The sequence below is a fragment of the Balaenoptera ricei genome, chromosome 15, assembly GCF_028023285.1.
Source record: "Balaenoptera ricei isolate mBalRic1 chromosome 15, mBalRic1.hap2, whole genome shotgun sequence".
Lineage (NCBI taxonomy): Eukaryota > Metazoa > Chordata > Mammalia > Artiodactyla > Balaenopteridae > Balaenoptera > Balaenoptera ricei.
Genome location: NC_082653.1, coordinates 36,785,382 through 36,807,580, shown reverse-complemented (window position 1 = coordinate 36,807,580; position 22,199 = coordinate 36,785,382). Strand labels below are relative to the sequence as shown.

The 22,199-nt window shown below is 38.6% G+C and overlaps 1 protein-coding gene across 5 annotated transcripts in view; it reads right to left on the bottom strand.

Moving 5' to 3' along the window:
• Positions 1–22,199, bottom strand: part of PLCB1 (phospholipase C beta 1) — a 690,926-nt gene that overhangs the window by 209,020 nt on the left and 459,707 nt on the right. For all 5 annotated transcript variants that reach the window (XM_059895827.1, XM_059895829.1, XM_059895828.1 and 2 more), the window contains one exon: positions 14,954–15,091. In XM_059895827.1, the coding sequence (XP_059751810.1) occupies positions 14,954–15,091 (138 nt within the window). The remainder of the gene's footprint in view (positions 1–14,953; positions 15,092–22,199) is intronic.

Below are 22,199 nucleotides of genomic sequence, written 5' to 3'. Positions count from 1 at the left end.
CACTACATATAACCATTCATAGGAGTAGCGAAGAAAAGGATGTGCATCATCCCACAACTTGTGTGAGATCTTACAGTTCTGCGGCCAGTTTTTTTATACACTGGGGAATAAATCCATACTTGTTGATGTGAGTTGACTGCATGAATGAATGAATGTGTAAATGAAACAGAATTACATCCATGCTTTGTAATTTATTGTTTGTGAAATTAATTTTTAAGTCTTCTTCATTGTTATAAGTATGCATTCACCATGGTTTGCTACAGGGTTTTGGATAATAGCTTTACACATTTCCTATTGTAATTTGAACTATGCTGGAATAAGTTATAAGAACTCACAGTCCTGTGTGTAGCATGGGGCTGAGGGGACTTTCCAATTAATAAAGTACAGAAACTTTAATTTTAGGGCTTAGAGCATCTGCATTGGCTTCACAGATATGCTTTATGCTTTGTTTTATGTTTTGGGCTGTATTCTGAAGATTGTTGCCCAATTATCTTTCCCTGGGTAAGTGAAGCACTGCTCTATGCTGATGGTCTAAGGAAGAGTTTACATGCCTGCAAGTGCAGTGTACAAGATGTGGATGCAAGGATCCACGTTTTGAGCGCTAACTATCTAGTATATCCCTAGCCCTGTTCTAACACCTTTTGACATTCTCCTGCCCAATGGGAAAAGTTTAATGTGGTGATATCAAGTTAAAATGAACTTTAAGAGAATTCTTCAAATGGAAAGAAAGAAAACACCCAAAATAGCAACATCCTTGGCACAGAGTGGAAGAAAAGAGAAAAATGTTTGCTTTGGTTACGTTTTCATGATGAGAGGTTTTCAGTTGTATCTTTGTGAGTCTCACGTATTTTGAGCATCAGCTGAGGAGACACCCACCTCTCCCTCCAGCTAGTTTCCTGAGGCATTGCTAATTTGCACAACTGAGAAAATGTCCATCAAATGCCCCAATATGAAATCCCCAAAGCATCCTTTCCATAGCATTCATGTCACTCAACCATATTCTTGAAGTGGTTCTGTCCAAAACCCTCATGTCACTTTATTTTTTTTTCTTTTTTAAAATAAATTTATTTATTTATTTTTGGCTGCATTGGGTCTTCGTTGCTGTGCATGGGCTTTCCCTAGTTGCGGTGAGCAGGGGCTACTCTTCGTTGCGGTGCGTGGGCTTCTTATTGCAGTGGCTTCTTTTGTTGCAGAGCACCAGCTCTAGGTGCACGGGCTTCAGCAGTTGTGGCACTTGGGCTCAGTAGTTGCGGCACACGGGCTTAATTGCTCCGCAGCATGTGGGATATTCCTGGACCAGGGCTCAAACCCGTGTCCTCTGCCTTGGCAAGTGGATTCTTAAGCACTGCGCCATCAGGGAAGTCCTTGTTCTTTTCTTAAGGATAAAATATATTTAAAATTCTCTCTGAAGGTACTTTCTAGTTTTTTTTTTTTAAATTATTTGTTTCTTTAATTATCCTTGTGTGTCTATTATTCTCTTTTTGTTCATCTTGGCTTCCTTTGTCATTCAGTATTGTAGCATTTCTCTATAGCCTGTGGATATTTTATTGTTAGTTCACATCTTAGATGGGGCAGTAGGAGGGCCGACTGGGAGCTCTGGGTGTGGGAGTGGGAATGGCCAGCTTGCAGTCTTCTTTCCCAGGGAACATGTGGGTGCCAGCCACCATGGTGTAGTATCCACAAATGCTAGAATGAGAAGAGCTTCATTCTGGATCCTGAACTCCAATGCTAGCCACCGTAATATTTTCCAAATAGTTTGTTCAATTTCATAAAAGACAGACACTCAGCTCTTTGACCCAGGAAGTAATTGGTTATTGATGATTCTACATGAGGATCATGAGGAAGGAGTGGAAGGTTATTTTTTTCACCCCCAATTCTTACTCCATGTTCTGCTGGGCCAGTAGAACTTGAGTCTAGAGCATGTCTCAATTGTTTCTGAGTAGGTCAGGAGCTTCCTTGGCTGTAACTCTCTATGTAACCTAGACTGTTGTCTTCTCGACTCTATCTTATCAGACACTTTCCTCTTTCCATTTTCTTCTCCTGCAAACTTACTAAAATATGTCATGTCTTAGTGACCCATCCATTCTCTTCATCATTGTGTATTTATATTCCTTTATCACCATATTCACAGTAACTCAAGAGAGATAAGAGATCACACCTGTGCTCATTTTGCTGTTTTGGGCTAACACTGCTTTAAATTTTATGTCTAAAGCCAAATTTCTGATTTTCCCTTCCTAACTCACTCCCTCTCTCAATAAATGAAATTCCAAAAGGCCCTGAGATCATCCCTAGCTCTCTTTTTCTCTCAGTTCATGTATCTGGTCCATCCATTCAGTAACTCTTTTGGCTTCACATTCAAAATACATCCAGAACCTAACCATTTCTCACCACCTCTATCCCAAGCACTCTGCTCTCCTTGTTTCTGTTTCTATACCCCTACTGTGGCTTTTCAACAGAGCAACCAGAAAAATCCTGTTAAAATACATCACCCCAAATCCATCACTTGCTCAAAATGATGTAATAGATACCTGTGTCACTGAGAGTAAAACCAAATTCTCTCAGTGGCCACCCACCACTATTTGGGTCACCTGTCACATCCCCCAGTCTCTTCCTCTCACCTCTCCCTGTTCTTCCTGCTTATCACTCCCTTCCACCAACACACTGGGTCACATCTATCTCAGCATCACTCTCCTCCATGATAACCACTTGACACTCTCCAACATCTTCAAGGTTTGCTTCATCATATCAATGTAACCTTATGTGACCAACTTATTTAAAATTGAAATAGCACCCCCCCGCAACACTTCCTATCTCCCTTCCCTGCTTTATTTCCCCCTGGCACCTATCACCATCTTATTTATTTTGTTAGCGTCACCCTACACCCACCTTTAAGTAAGCTTCATGAAGACAATCATTTTCGTCTATTTAGTTTATCCCCAGCACTCAACATTGTACCTGGTACACAGTAGGCAATTAAGTATTTGTTGAGTGAATGAATGAATGATTATTATTATATAGCCAATAGGAAGATTATTTTAAAGTATTTTCAAAAAAATTTTTTTTTTTTTTAATTCTTAGGAGCAGCTTATTCCTTGGGAGCATCTGATGCATTGGAAACCTAAGCATAACAACTGATATTAAGGCATTAGATGAAACAGATCAACATGCCACTTTCAAAGGATAGCAGGTATTTTTCCACAGTAATTAAACACGGAAGCCAATTTTTCTTAGATTTCTTCTTCCTTTCAAAAAATTATGGTGATTTTTAAAAATTTTATTTATTTATTTATTTTTGGCTGTGTTGGGTCTTTGTTGCTGCACACGGGCTTTCTCTAGTTGCAGCAAGTGGAGCAACTCTTCATTGCGGTGCATGGGCTTCTATTGCAGTGGCTTCTCTTGTTGCGGAGCACCGGCTCTAGGAGCGCAGGCTTCAGTAGTTGTGGCTCACGGGCTCTAGAGCGCAGGCTCAGTAGTTGTGGCACACAGGCTTAGTTGCTCTGCAGCATGTGGGATCTTCCCGGACCAGGGCTCGAATCCGTGTTCCTTGCATTGGCAGGAGGACTCACAACCACTGCTCCACCAGGGAAGCCCATGGTGATTTTTTATAAACTTTTTTTTTCTAATTTATTTAATTTATTTATTTTTCGCTGTATTGGGTCTTCGTTGTTGCGCATGGGCTTTCTGTAGCTGCGGTGAGAGGTGGCTACTCTTCGTTGCGGTGTGCGGGCTTCTCATTGTGGTGGCTTCTCTTGTTGTGGAGCATGGGGTCTAGGCACCCAGGCTTCAGTAGTTGTGGCACATGGGCTCAGTAGTTGTGGTTCACGGGTTCTAGAGCACAGGCTCAGTAGTTGTGGCGCACGGGCTTGCTGCTCCATGGCATGTGGGATCTTCCCGGACCAGGGCTCGAACCTGTGTCCCCTGCATTGGCAGGAGGATTCTTAACCATGCACCACCAGGGAAACCCTGATTTTTTAAAATGTATCTTTGTGCCTGCTTTAAGGTAAGGTACGCAGATAATACAATTAGGGCTTTCTCAGCTGACAGGCTCAGAAGACGGGGAGGCAGAGGAACGAGTGGGAAGCAGCTTATTTCTGTGTTACGGAGTGGATGGAAGAAAAGTGAAGATGCTGCTGCTTAAGCAGTTTCCTGTCTTTTTTCCCGGGGAAAGTGGACTAACAGTAACCCACAGTCTGAAACCACGATCATTTCTGTGTCCTTGCATATGTACTTTCCCTTAAGTTAAGCATTAATTCCTTTTTGTGGCACCCTTGAACAATGCCTGGTTCAAAAGAAGCTCTTGTTTAAGGAATGAGAAAAAACAGCAGGGGAAGGTGGGCGAGGGTGATTTCTTCCACAATCAACAGAATTGCAATTGCTGGTTCTTATCTGAGTGTAAGAAGAGATTACCATCTGAGTTGCCTTTTGTTTCCCCTCTATTTTTTTTTTTTTAATGAATGTCTTTTTTATTTTATTTTATTTTATTTATTTATTTTTACTTTTGAACTTTTAAACTTTTATATGGATGTTCCAGACGGGTAACACTTCCACAAGTTGAAAGTTTATAATGTACATCTTTCACCTGCCCCACACTCATCCAAAACTCAAGTGCAGAACATGGGGTAAATCTCATTTTCCAACAAAGGACATACACAACTGTAAAATCCCAAGACTAATAGTGCAATGTATTGACCTGGCAAGAACTTGGTCCTTATTTATGATTGGGTGGGGGGAATATCCTAAGATGACATAGGCATATGAGAAGGCCAGGAATAGCAGTGAATGAAGATCTCATAAAACACAATAACCAAGAGGGCTAACTTTTCACATGTGTAAAAAGCAATATATATTCAATATGGCAATATTTTTGGCATATATATTCTACCCACAAGGAGATCAGCACAGTTTTCCATTATGTCTCAAAATACATTGCTGAAAAGAATATATGGTACCTCATTCTCTTTTTCTTAATCATTTTCATTTAAAGAAAAGCCAAACATATCCATTGCTCACTTACCATAAGTTGGTGCTAAATTCCAAAAGGAAATGAGATCAACTTCACATTTTGTACAGAATATCTGTTAGTGTTTGAAAGTTATTATCTCAATGTACATGTCCCAGAATAAAAAGAAATGTAAGAACTTTGTGTCTATTGAGGTCAGTTTTAAATATCTATATTATTAATTTGGAGGACAGTCTAAGAAAAGTCCCAAGGTTTTTGAGGAATCAAGTTCTATATCAGGAATGGCCAGAGGAGGCTGTGGCAGGACCCTTCGCTAGTCCCTCTTTCTCTTTTCTATTTCATTTAGACTATAATTTCTCAATTATTTGGCCAGTTGAAGATATTTTCTCTTTTCTCCAGAAAACATGTGGTAACTGGTGGGTAGAGGGGGATGACAGTGACAATGACTCTGAGTGGGAACAAGGTTGGGATCGGGAAAGATGAAGAGGATGGAAGCCACCAAGAATCCTGGCAAACCTTGGGGAGAGTTCTGTGCTGGAGGGAAGGGATCTTGGAGCAACTAGCTCAAGCACCTCAATGTTTTTAACTCAAAAATGAGGATATTGGAGTATATGATGTTCAAAGTCTCCATGGCTCTACAATTTTTCATGATCTATCAATTGCTTTCAAGAATTCATAAGCTTCTTTCTCCCTTTCTTGCTCCTTCCCTTCCCCTCTCCCTCCTTTTTCCTTTCTTTCTTTCCTTTTTTTTTTTCCCACCAAAACACACATTTATTGAGTGCCTAATACCAGATAAGCACTAAGATAGATCTTGGGAACACAAATGACTAAGCTATATTTTCTGATTTTAAGCAGCTCACAAATCCAGGGTAGGGTGTCAGACACACAGACAGATAATTAAAGTGTGAGAAATGCAATAGCAAATATCCATGGGGTTCATCAAAGAACAGGAAGGAACCGTCAGTTGTTCGTGGAACGCATGAAACAGAAGGGAGATGGATGAGTAAGCTGAGTCCCTACGGAGGCTTGGAAATTTTCCTGGACAGAATGGAGAAGGGACATCTAAGAAAGCACACACTTCTGAGGGCAAAGGATTACCATTATAAAGGAAGAAAGAATCACAGGTGGTTAAGAACAGTTGAGGCAGAATGGTGTTAGGGTCCAAGTGGTGATTCACTGGCACCTAAGGGCAGAGGTTATGTTTGTTTTGGTCACGGATAAATCCCTAGTACTTGGCACACACTACACCCTCAATGAATATTTGTTCATTAAATGAATGACTGAATGAAATGGGCAGAAAACTTCATTTTGTGGGTAATATGCAATGAAAATGATTTGAAGCATGATCAGGTTTGAGGTTTTTTAGGATCGTTCCTAACAGCTAGACACACAGAGTTGGAGAGCAAAGAGAGGATTCTAGGAAAGGAGGTAGAAGGCGTCTACAGATGGGACCCATCAAGAACTTGAACAAGATGGGAGGGGGCAGCAGGATGAGGAAAGAGATGTGAGAGCTAATTAGGAAATTCAGAGAGCTTGCAAGTTATTTGGATGGTGGGCAAGAAAATGGTGTGGATGCAGTTAAGGCAAACTTCCAGGAGATCCCAGATCACACTCCCCAAATAAGTAAACTAGATTGTCTATGATATTCATACCTGCAGAGGTGACAGAGGTTACCCCCAAATTCTGAAATAGCTACTGAAAACTGATGTCAGTTTATAGAACATATTTTTGGAGAGCACATTTATTCTGTGACAGTTACTTCAAAATCTAATAATTTAACAGACAGAGATCCTCTGTTAAAGTTTTTTTTTTTGCATGAGTGAATTAACATTTAGAAAACTAACTGGCTCAACCAGACGTAGGAAGACCTATGACCAGCAATTACATACCTCACAGAAAGGCATATGTTTATAACAACACTGTTTGTTTTTATTTTTAAATTGAAGTATAGTTGATTTATAATGTTGTTTTAGTTTCTGGTGTACAGTGATTCAGTTATACATATATATATACATATTCTTTTTCATATTCTTTCCCATTATGGTTTAATCACAGAATATTGAATATAGTTCCCTGTGCTATACAGTAGGACGTTTTGTTTATTTTATATATAGTAGTTTGTATCCACTAATCCCAAACTCCTAATTTATCTCTCCCCCACCCGCTTTCTCTTTTGGTAACCAAAAGTTTGTTTTCTATGTCTGTAAGTCTGTTTCTGTTTCGTAAATAAGTTCATTTTGTATCATATTTTAGATTCCATATATTATATCATATGGTATTTGTCTTTCTTTTTATTTTATTTTATTTTATTTTTTAATTTTTTGGCCGCACTGCATGGCATGTGGGATCTTATTTCCCCAACCAGGGACTGAACCCACGCCCCCTGCATTGGAAGCACGAAGCCTTAACCACTGAACAACTGGGTAAGTCCATGTCTTTCTCTTTCTGACTTACTTCACTTAGTACGTAATCTCTAAGTGCATCCAATTTGCTGCAAATGGCATTATTTCATTCTTTTTTATGGCTCAGTAATATTCCACTGTGTGCATGTGTGTGAATATATATATATATATATATATATATATATATATATATATATACATACATACATATATAAAACCCATCTTCTTTATCCATTCATCTGTTGATAGACATTTAGGTTGCGTCTATGTCTTGGCTATTGTAAGTAGTGCTGCTATGAACATTGGTGTGTATGTATCTTTTTGAATTATAGTTTTCTCTGGATATATGCCCAGGAGTGGGATTGCTGGATCATATGGCAACTCTACTTTTAGTTTTTTTGTTTTTTGTTTTTTGTTTTTAATTATTAGCACCTTTAATTATTATTTATTTATTTTTTGTTTTTTGTGTTGGGTCTTCGTCTCTGTGCGAGGGCTTCCTCCAGCTGCGGCAAGTGGGGGCCACTCCTCATTGCGGTGTGCGGGCCTCTCACCATCGCGGCCTCTCCTGTTGCAGAGCACAGGCTCCAGACGCGCAGGCTCAGCAATTGTGGCTCACGGGCCCAGCTGCTCCGCGGCATGTGGGATCTTCCCAGACCAGGGCTCGAACCCGTGTGCCCTGCATTAGCAGGCATATTCTCAACCACTGCGCCACCAGGGAAGCCCTTTACTTTTAGTTTTTAAAGGAACCTTCATACTGTTTTCCATAGTGGCTGCACCAATTTACATTCCCTGTAGGAGAACACTGTACGAGAGTTCCCTTTTCTCCATACCCTCTCCAGCATGTGTTATTTGTAGACTTTTTAATGATGGCCATTCTGACTGGTGTGAGTTGATACCTTGTTGTAGTTTTGATTTATAACAACACTATTTGTAATAACCCTAAACTGGAAACTGCCTGAATGTCCATCAACTATAGAATAGATAAATAAATTATGGTATAGTATTTAGCAAAGAGAATGAACAAAGTACAACCACATGCAAAATGTAGAAGAATCTCGGGCTTCCCTGGTGGCACAGTGGTTGAGAATCTGCCTGCCAATGCAGGGGACACGGGTTCGAGCCCTGGTCTGGGAAGATCCACATGCCACGGAGCAACTAGGCCCGTGAGCCACAACTACTGAGCCTGCGCGTCTGGAGCCTGTGCTCCCAACAAGAGAGGCCGCAATAGTGAGAGGCCCTCGCACCGCAATGAAGAGTGGCCCCCGCTTGCCGCAACTAGAGAAAGCCCTTGCGCAGAAACGAAGACCCAACACAGCCAAAAAACAATGTAGAAGAATCTCATAAATATAAATTTTGAGTAATAGAAGTCAGACCAAAAAGAAAACGTAGTCTATGATTTCATTTACAGAAATTTTAAAAACAGGTAAAACTAATTTATAAAGTTGCAGGTCAAAATAGGGTGTGCTAGTAGGGTGGACACCTGGGGTGTTGGTGATGCTCTGTTTCTTGATCGGGGTGCTGCTCACATGGGTGTGTGCTCTTTTCAAAAATTCATCAAGTTATATACTTACAGCTTGTGCACTTTTCTGTGTATATTATATTTCAATCAAAGTTAAAAAAAATCAGGACAAGTCCCTGCGAGTAGCATGGCTAAACAAAAATATAAATTTTTTTATTTTGTTTTTCCAATTTATAAATGATCAAGAGAATTTAGTGTGTAAAAAATTAAGGATTGGAAGCAATGGCATCTTTCAATTCTTGTGCAGAGAAGTGGACACAAAATTTCCCCTTCATGGCTCTGTCATTAGGCATCTCAATCTTAACCCCCTGGATCCTTGCTGTCATAATCCTCTGCATTTTAATACACTGGAGCAATGTCTGGGCTGAAATTTGCCAAACTGGGTGGTGGTTCAACAATGTGTCTACCCAGGGGGCCTATCAGAGTATCTAACCAATTAGAACTGAACATCAGAGCTGGAATCTCAAATTCCGTCTCTCGGGGTGATAGGCCATCTCGCTATTATATTGGATTGAACAAGGATCTGGGATAGGAATTGGGCAGGTGGGTGACTGGGTGAGCCTCCAGGGACCAGAACTCAGAGGGAAGACATGCTGAAAATCATTTTAGATTTCTAAATCCAAACAGGGAAGGCGCCACCTCTGTCGCCTTTGCACACAGAGATTCCTCTTTACTAATCCTGAGACAGATTCATTTCTTTTTTTTTTTTTTTTTTTTAAGACATTATTTATTTTTTTTTTTTTTAATTTTATAACTACTTTATTTATTTATTTATTTATTTATTGGCTGTGTTGGGTCTTCGGTTCGTGCGAGGGCTTTCTCCAGTTGCGGCAAGCGGGGGCCACTCTTCATCGCGGTGCGGGGACCGCTCTTCATCGCGGTGCGCGGGCCTTTCACTATCGCGGCCCCTCCCGTTGCGGGGCACAGGCTCCAGACGCGCAGGCTCAGTAGTTGTGGCTCACGGGCCCAGCTACTCCGTGGCATGTGGGATCTTCCCAGACCAGGGCTCGAACCCGTGTCCCCTGCATTAGCAGGCAGATTCTCAACCACTGCGCCACCAGGGAAGCCCAGATTCATTTCTTACTGAAATTCTCTTGATGAAGAGTGATCTCCTATGAGTTACACACTGGATCCCTGAGACCTGACAGTGAACACCAGCATATGGCAATCCTGTGAACCCTGCTCCTGGCTCAGAGCAATCTGTTTTCCAACCTACACAATGGTGTTTAGGTTGCATGGCTGCAGGAAGAAGTAGGCACAATTAGACATTTCTATGTAGCCTCCCACCTCAAAGGAAAGCACAATATTAGAAAGAGGGACTAGAACTGGGCAGGAAGAAGAGAATTATTTTATCTTCAGACTTCTTGACCAATAGAAAAATTTGCATTGACCTGATAAATCAGTTAACTTGTTCAAATGACACTGTTTTTTGGAGCTGATGTAAATGATCTGTCTTTTGCAGTCCATGTTAACCTTACCAGTCAGATATTTAAAGAAATTCACCAACTGGTGTGGAAAAAAGGCTTGAGGATTTAATAGTCCTTACTCTCAGCTACTGACTTCTGTCTTCTTTGGCAATGAGAAAACAGAAGCAATCAAAAAACATCTACAATTCCCTCTACTACATGGATGATTTACCAGCATCTCTACTGATGGACTCCACTTTTCCTCCTCTTATTGATTAAATGCCCTTGCTCCTGTCTGAGCACAGCCCCTCTATTTGTGAATAAGAGAGAGTCAACAATTTTTTTTTTTTTGGAAAGGACCAGAGAGTAAATACTTTAGGCTTTGTACTCCATATGGTCTATGTCATAACTACTCAACTATGTCTAGTGAAAGCAGCCATAGACAATATGTAAACAAATGGGCACTGTTATGTTCCAATAAAACTTTATTTATAAAAACAAGTGGTGGGTCAGACTTGGCCTCAGGCTGTAGTTTATTGAGCCTTGTACTAGATCCTACCACTCTCTCGCTTGCTCAAGGACATGCTCTAGCAATTCTCTGACTCGCTTACATTGTTTTCCCTCCACAGGATCATTCCCACAAGCATACATGTATTTTGTTGTTTCTCCCACCTTAAAAACTATCTCTTGGTCTCACTTTCCCCTTCTAGCAGCTTTCTCATTTTTCCCCTGCCCTTTACATCAAAACTTCTCACAAGAACAATCTCTTTTGGTTTCTTAATTTGCCTCCACTGATATTCCCCAGAGCCCCCTCCAATAGACTTTGACCCTGCTACTCCACTGTAGTTGCTCTAATCAAGGTCACCAATGACTTCTATATCCTTAAATCCACCAGTCAATTATTGGCCTTCATCTTACTTGACCTATGAGTAGCATTTGATCCTGTTGATCACTCTCTTCTTCTTGAAATACTTTGCTTACCTGGCTTCCAAACACACATACTGGCCTCTTTGCCACCTCACTGGCTACTCCTTCTCAGCCTACTTTTTCTGATTCTTTCTTATCTCCTCAATCTCTTCATGTTGGAGTATCAGTGACTCAGGTCTTGGACAACCTCTCTATCTACAGTCACTTCCTGGCTGAGCTCATCCTGCCTCATTAAATACTATCTATAACCTGATGACTTCCAAACTGTTGCATTATAATTGGCATTGAACCCCAGGTTCATATATCTAACTGCCTACTCAACATGTTTCCTTGGGTATCTAATAATAATCTCAAATTGAACATAATCAAAGCTGAAGCCTTGTTGTATACCACCAAATGTGTTCTACTTTAAACTTTCCTTATGAAGTAAGTGGCATTTCCATCCTTCCTGTCTCTTGGACCAAAACTCTAACATCATCCTTGATTCTTCTCTTCCTCTCACATGAAACATACAATTGCAATTGTTTGTTCTCTGGATTCTTCCTTTATGTAGATGTAGATATAGATATTCAGACCCCTTCTTATCTCCTACATAGCTCCCCCTTGTTCCAAGGTACTAATAACCCACTTAAAATATTTCTACAGTTTTTTAACTGATCTCCCTGCTTCCATTATTGCCTCTGTCCTTGCGGTCCATTATTGACTAAAGAGTTAAGTCAGACCAAGTCCACCATCCGCTCAAAACCCTCCAATGGCTTCCATCTTCCTCAAAATAAAAGCCAAAATCCTTCAAAAGCCTACATCACAATACAAGAAATCGACTTCTGTTGCCTTTGCTGGTACCTCCACCTTTGCCAGGATTCACGTAGCTGTGCATGGAGGACTGTTGGGAATTAACAGTGGGAGAGTAAAGGGAAGGATGATGGTATTCACCTCCCCCCTGCAGCTCTGAGGAGGGGTCAGGGAATCCCGGAGAGGGGGACTGAAGTCTAGGAGTTCCAGGGGTAGCAAATGTGGATGTGTTCATTGGTCCTCAGGGAAGCAGGAGATGCAGGGAGAAGTGTGAGACTCAGAGGGCAAATGTGAAACAAACCACCCATTTTCCAGGTGTATTAAAGGGAGGTATCCCTTGAGGGATCAGGGAAAGTCGATCTTTAGGACACAGAGAGTTGGCAAATCATGCTGTATAACAAGAAGAGTGACTTTTACTTAATTGCAAAAGATACCACTCTTTTAGTCTAACTACAGAGGGAAAAATTGAAAGACAGTTTTCTCCCAATCCACCTTTGAAAGGAGTCACTTGTCTTAAAGAATAAATAAAAAATTCAATCTCAAGTGATTTATGTAAGAAAGAAAGCACGCAAATCTGGAATAATATATTTAGGAAAGCTGAAGTCCTGGTTCTGATGAAAAAAATTTTAATCAACTCAAGAGATTTCTCAGGAATCTATGATATTGTTGCAATTGAGCAACTTCAGACTTTTGCCTTCTCTGAGCACTCCATGAAGAAATAATCCCCTTCCCCCATCCTCATGCCCTCTCCTCCTGCTATATCCTTCCACACAGACCTCCATCTGACCCACAGTAAGTGTACTTCATCATCGTGATTTATCTATTTATTTCCTCCAGAATGCTGTGTCCCTGAAACTGGAACACAGAAGGCACCTGGCAAATGTGTGTTGAATGAATGAATGAGTCAGAATCCCTTGGTAAACAATTTTTTTCTGGAGACATTTGACTTTCAAAGAAGCTCAGGTTCCTGTCGGGTGTTCTATATAATGAGGGAAACTGTTTCCTTTGGTGCTGGCACTATGCAAGGTACTAGGTATGTTGGCTCCGGAGACTAAACAGAAGGTGTGATGTTATGAGACAGTGCTGACTATTAGAAGGGTGGAAATTAAGTTTTCAGAGTACATGGTGTTTGAAAATTTTAACCTTCTGGCTGAGCAATTTCAATGGAGGAAAAATATCCTATAGAATATCACAGTCTGGGAAGGCAAAACATATTCTGTATCTTCATTAATTATATTAAGCAAGTAGCTGCTGGAAAAACGTCTATGATTCAGTTCTGACAGGGAATACTACAGGGCTCAGTAATCAAAATCCCTAAAGACAATTAATGAGCAGACACCTACAGAGAGGAAGAAATTAAAATGTTTTCAACTCAACCGCACAAAGGTTTAATGCAATATAAGATATGCAGATTGGTTTGTAATATAAAACTACATTCACTCACAGTAAAAGCCTCCCTGAAAGTCACTGTCATTTAGTGAATGCTTTTAACTGAGAGTTAATGAATATCATGAATTGGTCATTTTTTAAAAAAACTGAATATGACTGTATTTCAGGAATGATATTTTTTAAATATTTTAGAAATATTTAGTATTTGTTTATCTATATTCATCCATCCATCTAACCAACAATACACATATTGAGAAGTGAAGTGTGTACACTCAACGGAATACCAGCAGGTACCAGAATAAGAATGATTGCAAGGCAAGTACAATGCTGTCATGCAGACAATGTTTCATTGAACTGAAGTCTCTCTCCAAGCATAAATTATACCATAGAAGTAAACGGGTGACTTGGTTCTTAAAGAGAGAAAATAGATGGGGTTTGTAACACAGTCTTGATGAGTAGCTTCTAAAGACCTCAGAGTGTCAAAACTAGTTGGCATTTTATTTATTCCATTGTAAGAACTGAAGTTGATGTTATGCAACTTTTGGAAAAAAACCTCTACCGTAATCACTAAAGAATTAGAGGCCAGGTCAGATTATCTGGTGTAGCTCAAAAAAATGTCAGAGCACTGAGGCTTAAAAAATTATAGATCATAATGCTCAGGCAATGAACACTGGCCTGACATGACTCCATAGTTCTGATCCATGATGTGAGAAGCTGTGTAAGGGCACAGACATGATATGCAGACTTCAAAGTTTTCCTAGATTCATATTCTTAACTCTGGAAAGAAATTGTATGAAGGGTCAGGATCATCACTAGTATCTTATAAACTATAAACATGAAAAAGGAAACCTTTTCTTTCAATATGTTCATTTCAGTTCTTTTCTAATGGCAGTTGGACATTTTTAGAGAAAGCATCAGACTTGAGTCCAAGGTTCCCAGAAGTTCATAGCTTCTTGTTTGATATATCTTCCCTTTGTTCTAGTTATTTCTGTATGCATCTGAAAGGCCCACTATCTTAGTAAACTAGCAACTCCTTAATGGAGAGGGCCATGTCTAATTCATCTTTCTAGTCCATGGTTGAATAAATATTTATTACTATTTAAAATTGTTGTTTAAAATTTTTCATTCTTTCTCATATTAATTGAGCAGCTACTATGTGCGTAATCATGGGTTGAGTGTGCACATGGTGAAAGAAGTTAAATAGGTACTGAAATGTCTGCCCTCTAGGAGAGGGATGGAAAGAAGATGGTAAGGCTAAGAGAAAATGGGTTGGGATAAGATGCTTAGGTGAAATGGAATGTGGTTTCATCTATATTTTCTTTTGCAAAGAAATTATATCAAATGCCTTATTTCTAATGTAAAATATCCATTATTCTAAGCCAATGCCATTACTTGGAAGTGTTTGAATTACACTTCTACTTGGCAGCAGAATGATTTTTAGATGGAATTTTAACACATGCTAAATATGACAAAAACTCAAAGTCTTTCATAGGAATCAGGACAATATCATACGGATTCAGATCGAGGTGACAAGCTTCAGAAGTTTCAATCCACATACCTTGGCCACTTCTTCTTGGAAAGCCACGAGGTTCAAATGGGAGATGTTAACTAAGTCAGGCCCATACACCACTGTTATCATGCGATGTTCCAGGCGCCCGATGTTCCCCACATCCAGAAGTTCACGTAATTTGGGGTCCTGGATAAGAATAAATGTTGAAAAATTTAGTCTTAGCTAGAGATTTTAGAGCATAATTTCAAAAGAATTAGAGTTAGAATGTCTTCAAAACAAAGTTGACTTTTATTCTTTTTTTTTTAATTTTTAAATTTTTATTGAAGTATAGTTGATTGACAATCTTGTGTTAGTTTCAGGTGTACAGCAAAGTGATTTGGAGATATATATGTATATATATTATTTTTCAGATTCTTTTCCTTTATAGATTATTACAAAAACTGAGTAGAGTTCCCCATGCTATGCAGTAGGTCCTTGTTCATCGTCTATTTTATATATAGTAGTGTGTATATGTTAATCTCAAACTCCTAATTTATCCCTCCCTCCTCCTTTCCTCTTTGGTAACCATAAGTTTGTTTTCTATGTCTGTGGATCAATTTCTGTTTTGTAAATAAGTTCATTTGCATCACATTTTTAGATTCCATATATAAGCAATATCATATGATATTTGTCTTTCTCTGTTTGGCTTACTTCACTTAGTATGATAATCTCTAGGTAACGTTGCCTTTTATTCTTACTAGAAACTGGTATGAGTTGAAGTCCTTCAACCCAGAAAGGCCCAGAGAGGTGAAATAACTTGCCCAAAGGTTGTGAAGAGAGAATTTCTGCATCAAGATTTATGATCCTCAGAGCCTCATGGTATTTTTTTTATATTATACTATATTAATTTATTTATTTGGTTGTGCTGGGTCTTAGTTGCAGCAGGTGGGCTCCTTAGTTGTGGCATGCATGTAGGATCTAGTTCCCTGACTAGGGATAGAACCTGGGCCCCCTGCATTGGGAGTGTGGAGTCTTAACCACTGCGCCACCAGGGAAGTCCCGATCCTCATGGTATTATGCTAAGTGAAATAAGTCAGAAAGAGAAGGACAAATACTGCATGATATCACTTATATGTGATTTTAAAAAAGCTGAACTCATAGTAACAAAGATTAGAGTAGTGGTTACCAGGGACTGGAGGGTGGGAAAAATGGGGAGATGTTGGTCAAAGGGTATAAATTTACAGATATAAGGTAAGTTATGGGGATCTAATGTATAGCATGATGATTATAGTTAATAATATTGTATTATATATTGGAAAAATGCTAGGGGAGTAGATCTTAAATGTTCTCACCACAAAAAAGAAATGATAATTATGTGAGGTGATGGAAGCGTTAGCTAACAATCTGGTGGTAATCATTTTGCAATATATAAATGTAACAAATCAACATGCTGTGCACCTAAACTTACACAATATTGTATGTTAATTATATCTCAATAAAGCTGGAAAAAAGACTTATGGTCCTAAGTCAAGAGCTCTTTCTGTCATACTGTCATTCAGTAACACATTTTTATGTGTCACAATTCTTCCTTTATTTCCTCCAATCATCCCATGAATCACATACTGAAATGCAAAATCTCATCCCTCTCCTCAATTCATGAACACATTGAAACGAAGAGGGTGGTTTGGCAGAATCAAAACACAACAATGCCACCTAGGGCTGGGGCAGAAATCTAGCTGAGGGTCACAGCATGGACTTTTTCCACACTGAACACTGACAGAGAGGACTGTTAAAGTGAGCCAAATGGCGGTGCCTGACATGAATATGTTATTTCAGTTCTATCCTCAAAAAGTACTGGGATTTGGACATAGAGAAATTCTGCAGTCTTTTCAGAGCAAGTTGCCTTCTTTGGGACATCATAAGTATGGATCCCTCGGAGATCTAGTCCTGCTGGGCAAAGGAGGTTTCCATAGTTTCTGAATTCAAAACAAAATCTACATAGGGCTCCGTCATTTTGGCTGAATTTATTTTCCTTTCATACAGGCCTTGAAGAAGATAAGAGCTTCATGCAGAAAATTAGCATCAAATCAATCACTTAGCAAATTTTCAGCCAGCTTCTGAGCAAGGAATAAACTTACATTCTTATTTATTTAGCTAAATGCTGGGCCAACAGGGTTTAATGACTTAGGCTGGTTATTCTGATCTCCCTTCTGAGGTTTTTATATACAGCACCCTTATAAAGAAAAAGCAAACTTGAAAAAACCAAGAAAGAAACAACAAAACCTTTCCAGCTGAGTTATTTGATTTGGTGATATTAATTCTCTCTTTAGTTAATAAAACTTTCTCCTCTGTTCAGCCGAATGAAGAGGAACATTTTCAGGTAAGTTATGATGAGAGGAAATCCCATTTCAAAGCTGTGCCCAATATAATCAAAACTTCAACTTGACTAACAAGCTGAGAATTTATCAAGAACATCAGGCCTCCTTGAAAGATCAAATGCTATCACAAACGTATCAATTTGCATGACCTAGAAAAGGAGAGGAACACAGTAAAAAAATTATTAAATAAGCAATCATAGCAAAAAGGGAAATGTTTAACATTTTACCATTAATGAAAGATTAAAGGAGAATGTTCTGAAAGAATGGACTTTTTGTGAAGGCTAATTAAAGAATGATACCACCTGTTCTGTGAAACAATTAACTGCCTCTCAGGTTTTGATCATCATTGAGGCAAGTTTCAAAGAGAAAATACATTTGATCAGTACTTAAAATTTTCTTGTGTGTACTTAGAAGAGAAAAATAAACTTCAGAAACCACCTGAAACTTGTAATTATAAATCCCTAGTGTTAAATCAGTGATTACAAAGTCCATCAATATCTTCAGTTCTACAATATTTAAGGGGACAATATTTGGAATTGAATGCGCTCTATACTTTGTGTCATTTCTTTCCTTCCATTGACAGCCATGTGACTCACCCTCTGGCTCTTTTCTCTTTCAAGTATTTTCTCTTCCTTCTATACTACTTTGCTGCCTAATTCACATATCCATTAAAAATACTTTTGCCCACTTATTAAATAGTTGATGGATTAAAGAGTGTCACCTCTCAGAACTTCAGGGAATAGGTGTGGGGCTCAGGGATTCATTTGAGTTTTCCTTGAGAAATAGGAAGCCCGGGCAAGTAGGGAGGACCGAGGGAAGGTGCCCAGAATAGAAGATAATTCTGGAAGAGGGATTCTGGGATTCACACTATCCCTAACAATACTGTTAGGTAGAATCAACAGGAAGTTTTGAGAAAGATGACCAACTCTTTGTGGCAGCTCTGTTAAGTTTTCCCACTAATGGTTTAATGGTTACATATATATATATATATATATATATGTATGGGATTGGGAAGATAATGCAGGCTGGCAAAATGATGATGATGATTGAATCTGAGGGGTAGGTATTTGAAGGTTCATTGTTATATATCTCTCTACATCTGAGATAGTTAACATTTATATATCAATAATAAATTTTTTAAAAGTATTGAGCATGAACTGGAGGAGCAAGAAATTTTAGAAATAAAATTTAGGAATTCAAGAGAAACCACAATATTTTAAAGTTATGTAGTTCTGAAAGCAAGCAAAGAAATCATTTAAATATATAACAAGCAACTTTCTTACTAATACCTTTTCTTGGTGATGGATCATACTAATTTTTAAACTATATTTTACTTTCTTTTCCATCATTAATCATTTTATTTCTCTTTAAAATTGTACCTTTTCTTCATCTATTTCATTTTTATCAACACAAAACATGGTTATGTTAGAAATCTCTCTTAAGACATGACTTCACTTTTCTTTTTACCTGTACTCTGTTTTCTATTTTGAACACAACATCCCAAGCTGATGTGGTGGCTTCAAGTCTCATTCCTCATTACTGAGCAGATTGTTATGTGAAGGGTATACTTGGAAAAGATATCTGTCCTTTCAAGTACCAAAAGTTGCCCTCAGTTGTTTTCAGCAAAGGAGACCCTCAGAGAATAGGCAAAAGGGGGAAATTATCTAGAAGAATAAACAGCAAAGGCACCCAGTGTTTGGAGAAACATGTACGTGGAAGGATTTAAAGTAAACATGTCTAGGGAGTTCCCTGGCAGTCCAGTGGTTAGGACTCGGTGCTTTCACTGCCCGGGTTCAATCTCTGGTTCGGAACTAAGATCCCGCAAGCCATGTGGGATGGCCAAAAGAAAAACAAAAACAAAAACAAACAAAAAATAAAGTAAATATGTCTAAAAAATGGTTGTCTCTCGGGGCTTGTTTCTCAGGTCTGGGGATATGAGTGGCTGCATTTCAAAAACAAACAAAATCAAAATATGTTGCAACAATAAAAAACACCTATAGACAGTTTGCATGAAAACCACCCTCTTCCCAAAATCTATTCTACTAAAGAATCTTATTTCTGTTTCTCATTTATTGAACCTCCTGACCAGTTTTCAGAAAAGGATTTACCTACGTAGGTTACTACCAAGTTCGAACATATTTCTTGGTCCCTGCAATGATATAAATTCTTTGAAAATTTTACAAAGAAAACAAGCTATCCCCACAACTCTATAAAAATGTCCAATTTCTCTGCTGCAGAACACTAAAGAATATAGCTCAGAAAAAAAAAAAAAAAGAGGTGAGGTGAACTTGGAATTTCATAGTTTCACTAAACTGGCACTCAGGCCTGCTTTCCCCAGAGAATATCCTACATGTGTCTCCACCATTGGAATTAGCCAGACCAACTAAGAATCCTGGCAGCTATAATTTAAGTGTAATTTTAATGTTAAGTGCAGGATCATCTCTATTCATTCTCGTAAGAGTTACAAAATAGAGACTGTCTGACTAAATAAGTTCATTTTCTCTTAATCATTGGGATTCATGATTAAATTACTTCAGTTCTGCTGCAAAGAAAGCAAAGTTGCTCAGATTAATGATTCCCATTTCCAGGTAATAGGCAACTGAAGAAAGTCAAGACCCGTATACACCTGAGACACAGGTATGCATTACTATAATTAGAACATATCATTCAACAAAATAGAAATTAATAAAAAGGATAATCACATGCTAAAAGATGCTTTTTAAAAGAGTCAAATCCCAGTTTCAACCTTCATTCCTTAATATATATGACTTTCAAAGAAAAGTTATTTTATTTGTATGTCAGATATACGCAAAATAAAAAAATCCTTCAAGACCTTAGATTTCATTTTGATACCAAAAGCATTCTTGGTGCAGAAAATATACCTCACTTATTTTTCATCTCCATAAAATATATCTTTACTGGATGTTAGGCTTATTGAACAATTTGCATATTAGGTTAATTTTATTCCCAGCACTTAATACAATATTTTTGATCTGAATTAAAATTATATAGATGTAACTTTAATCTATCATTCAGATAAAGAACAAGGTATATAAAAGTCTTTCTATTAACACTCAGTACAACAGCCAGAAATGAAAGAGATAGATTCCTTGTTAGATTAAAATGACATTAGCATGTTTATGCATTATTTAAATCTGTTGTGAAGGAAAGATATAAACTTATGTCAAGGGTGGTTTTCCCATCAAGGTCTTGAATTTAACATTTGCCTTTTGGAAAATAAAAAATAGATGAACAAACCCCTTGGAATCAATACTTATTCTCACACCTCTCATTGCAAAAGTTTTGCTCTTTTTTATGAATGTCATTAGGAATACTATTCTCTTCTTCAGGATATACCAGTAGTTTAAGCAGCTCACACAGCCACCAAGCCTTTTTAGATAAAACAGTTTCCACTTGCATGGATTTTTAACTCTGAAATGCGGTGCCATGAACATTCTCCTACATAGAGGGGAAGACTCGGAGGACGTTGTTTATCCATTTTTTCCTGTAAGTGACGACGGGGGTAGACTGAATATTTTTCAGCTATTTCTTTAGATGGAGGGAAGAACAAAGTGAGAACAGACTGACTATGACAAAGAAAAGTGACTATGGGCAAATACTAGAAAGAAAAAGAGCAGTACAGTCCTTCATATCTCACAGAGGCATTATCATAACAAGATTATTTATACTTGTTTGGATAGAGTGGTGATAAAGTTGTATACACAGTCTTCACTGCACTCATGGGAAGCCTCCATGTACAAGTAAAAAAATCTATTGGAGGAGAAGAAAAAGTTTAGTTGGCCTGGCTATGCATCTCCATCCAAAATAAAGTGGCTTGAAGATGCCGGACATGAGTTTATTGAGCTAAAAACGAAGACTGTTCAAATCTAAAAGAAAAAAAAATAGTTTAGAAGAAATGTAAATGCAATCACCCTGAAAAATATTCCCCTTGATCATAGGCATATCCATGCAGCTAAAATTTTGTTTATCCTTGGGAATGGCTACAGAGGAGAGAGAAATAAATTCAAGGAAAATCTCCAGCTAGCATTCTAGTGATTAACGTAAAATTTAACTGCTTGAGGTTTTCCTCCTTTCAGTGAGCAATCTCAGAGTGTGGTTTTAACCTAGTTTCAAAGCTACATAGTTTCAAAGAATGAAAAGAAAGAGGAAGTGGGTGCTGGAGGCGTTCAGCCAGCTGACACTCAGAAGTAGAAGAAAAGGGGGATTAAAATAAGGTGCCTAGATTCCTGGGAACAAGTAAGTCCCAGAATGTAGAGATGTCCAAGTGATACTTGTTAGAGCTGCACAAATGCTGTTATTTCAAGAAGTTGCATTATCTGAGCTAGGTTCCTAGGTCGCAGTACATATGCTCAGCTAATAGGATGCTTGTCTTGATGCTTCAGAAACAGACCTGAGTCAATGATCTGGGGGCAAGTATTGATACATTACTTTGGAAGTGATCACAGGAAGTACAATGAGAGAGTAAGACAAGGAGGAAAGAAAGCCAATAGATAGCATGTTTACAGTATGTAGGATATAGAGCAGATTACCACTTTGGGCAACTGAGGCTCAGTCCAACCAGCGCCACCCTAAGACAGTATGAACACACCCCCAATGATCCTGGAAACTGGAGTACCGATCTGTCAACTCCCATCTCTTGTTGATGGAGCATCTCTCCTGGGATGCCCACTCCCTTACATTACGGCCAGAAAACATTCTCAGGACTATGTAGGAACTCTACAGGTAACTGCTGGGGTGGGCCAGTGGAATATGAGTGCACAGAAAATGTGTTACACTGTTCAAGGAATGACTGTAAGAAATAAAATTTGGTCCTGATATTGATTAATCTTCATGTATTCTATGGGATCTACATTTGAAGGAATTTCATTAGGGCAAATAGATTTAGATTCCTAACTGATCAGTTCTCTATAAAAAAT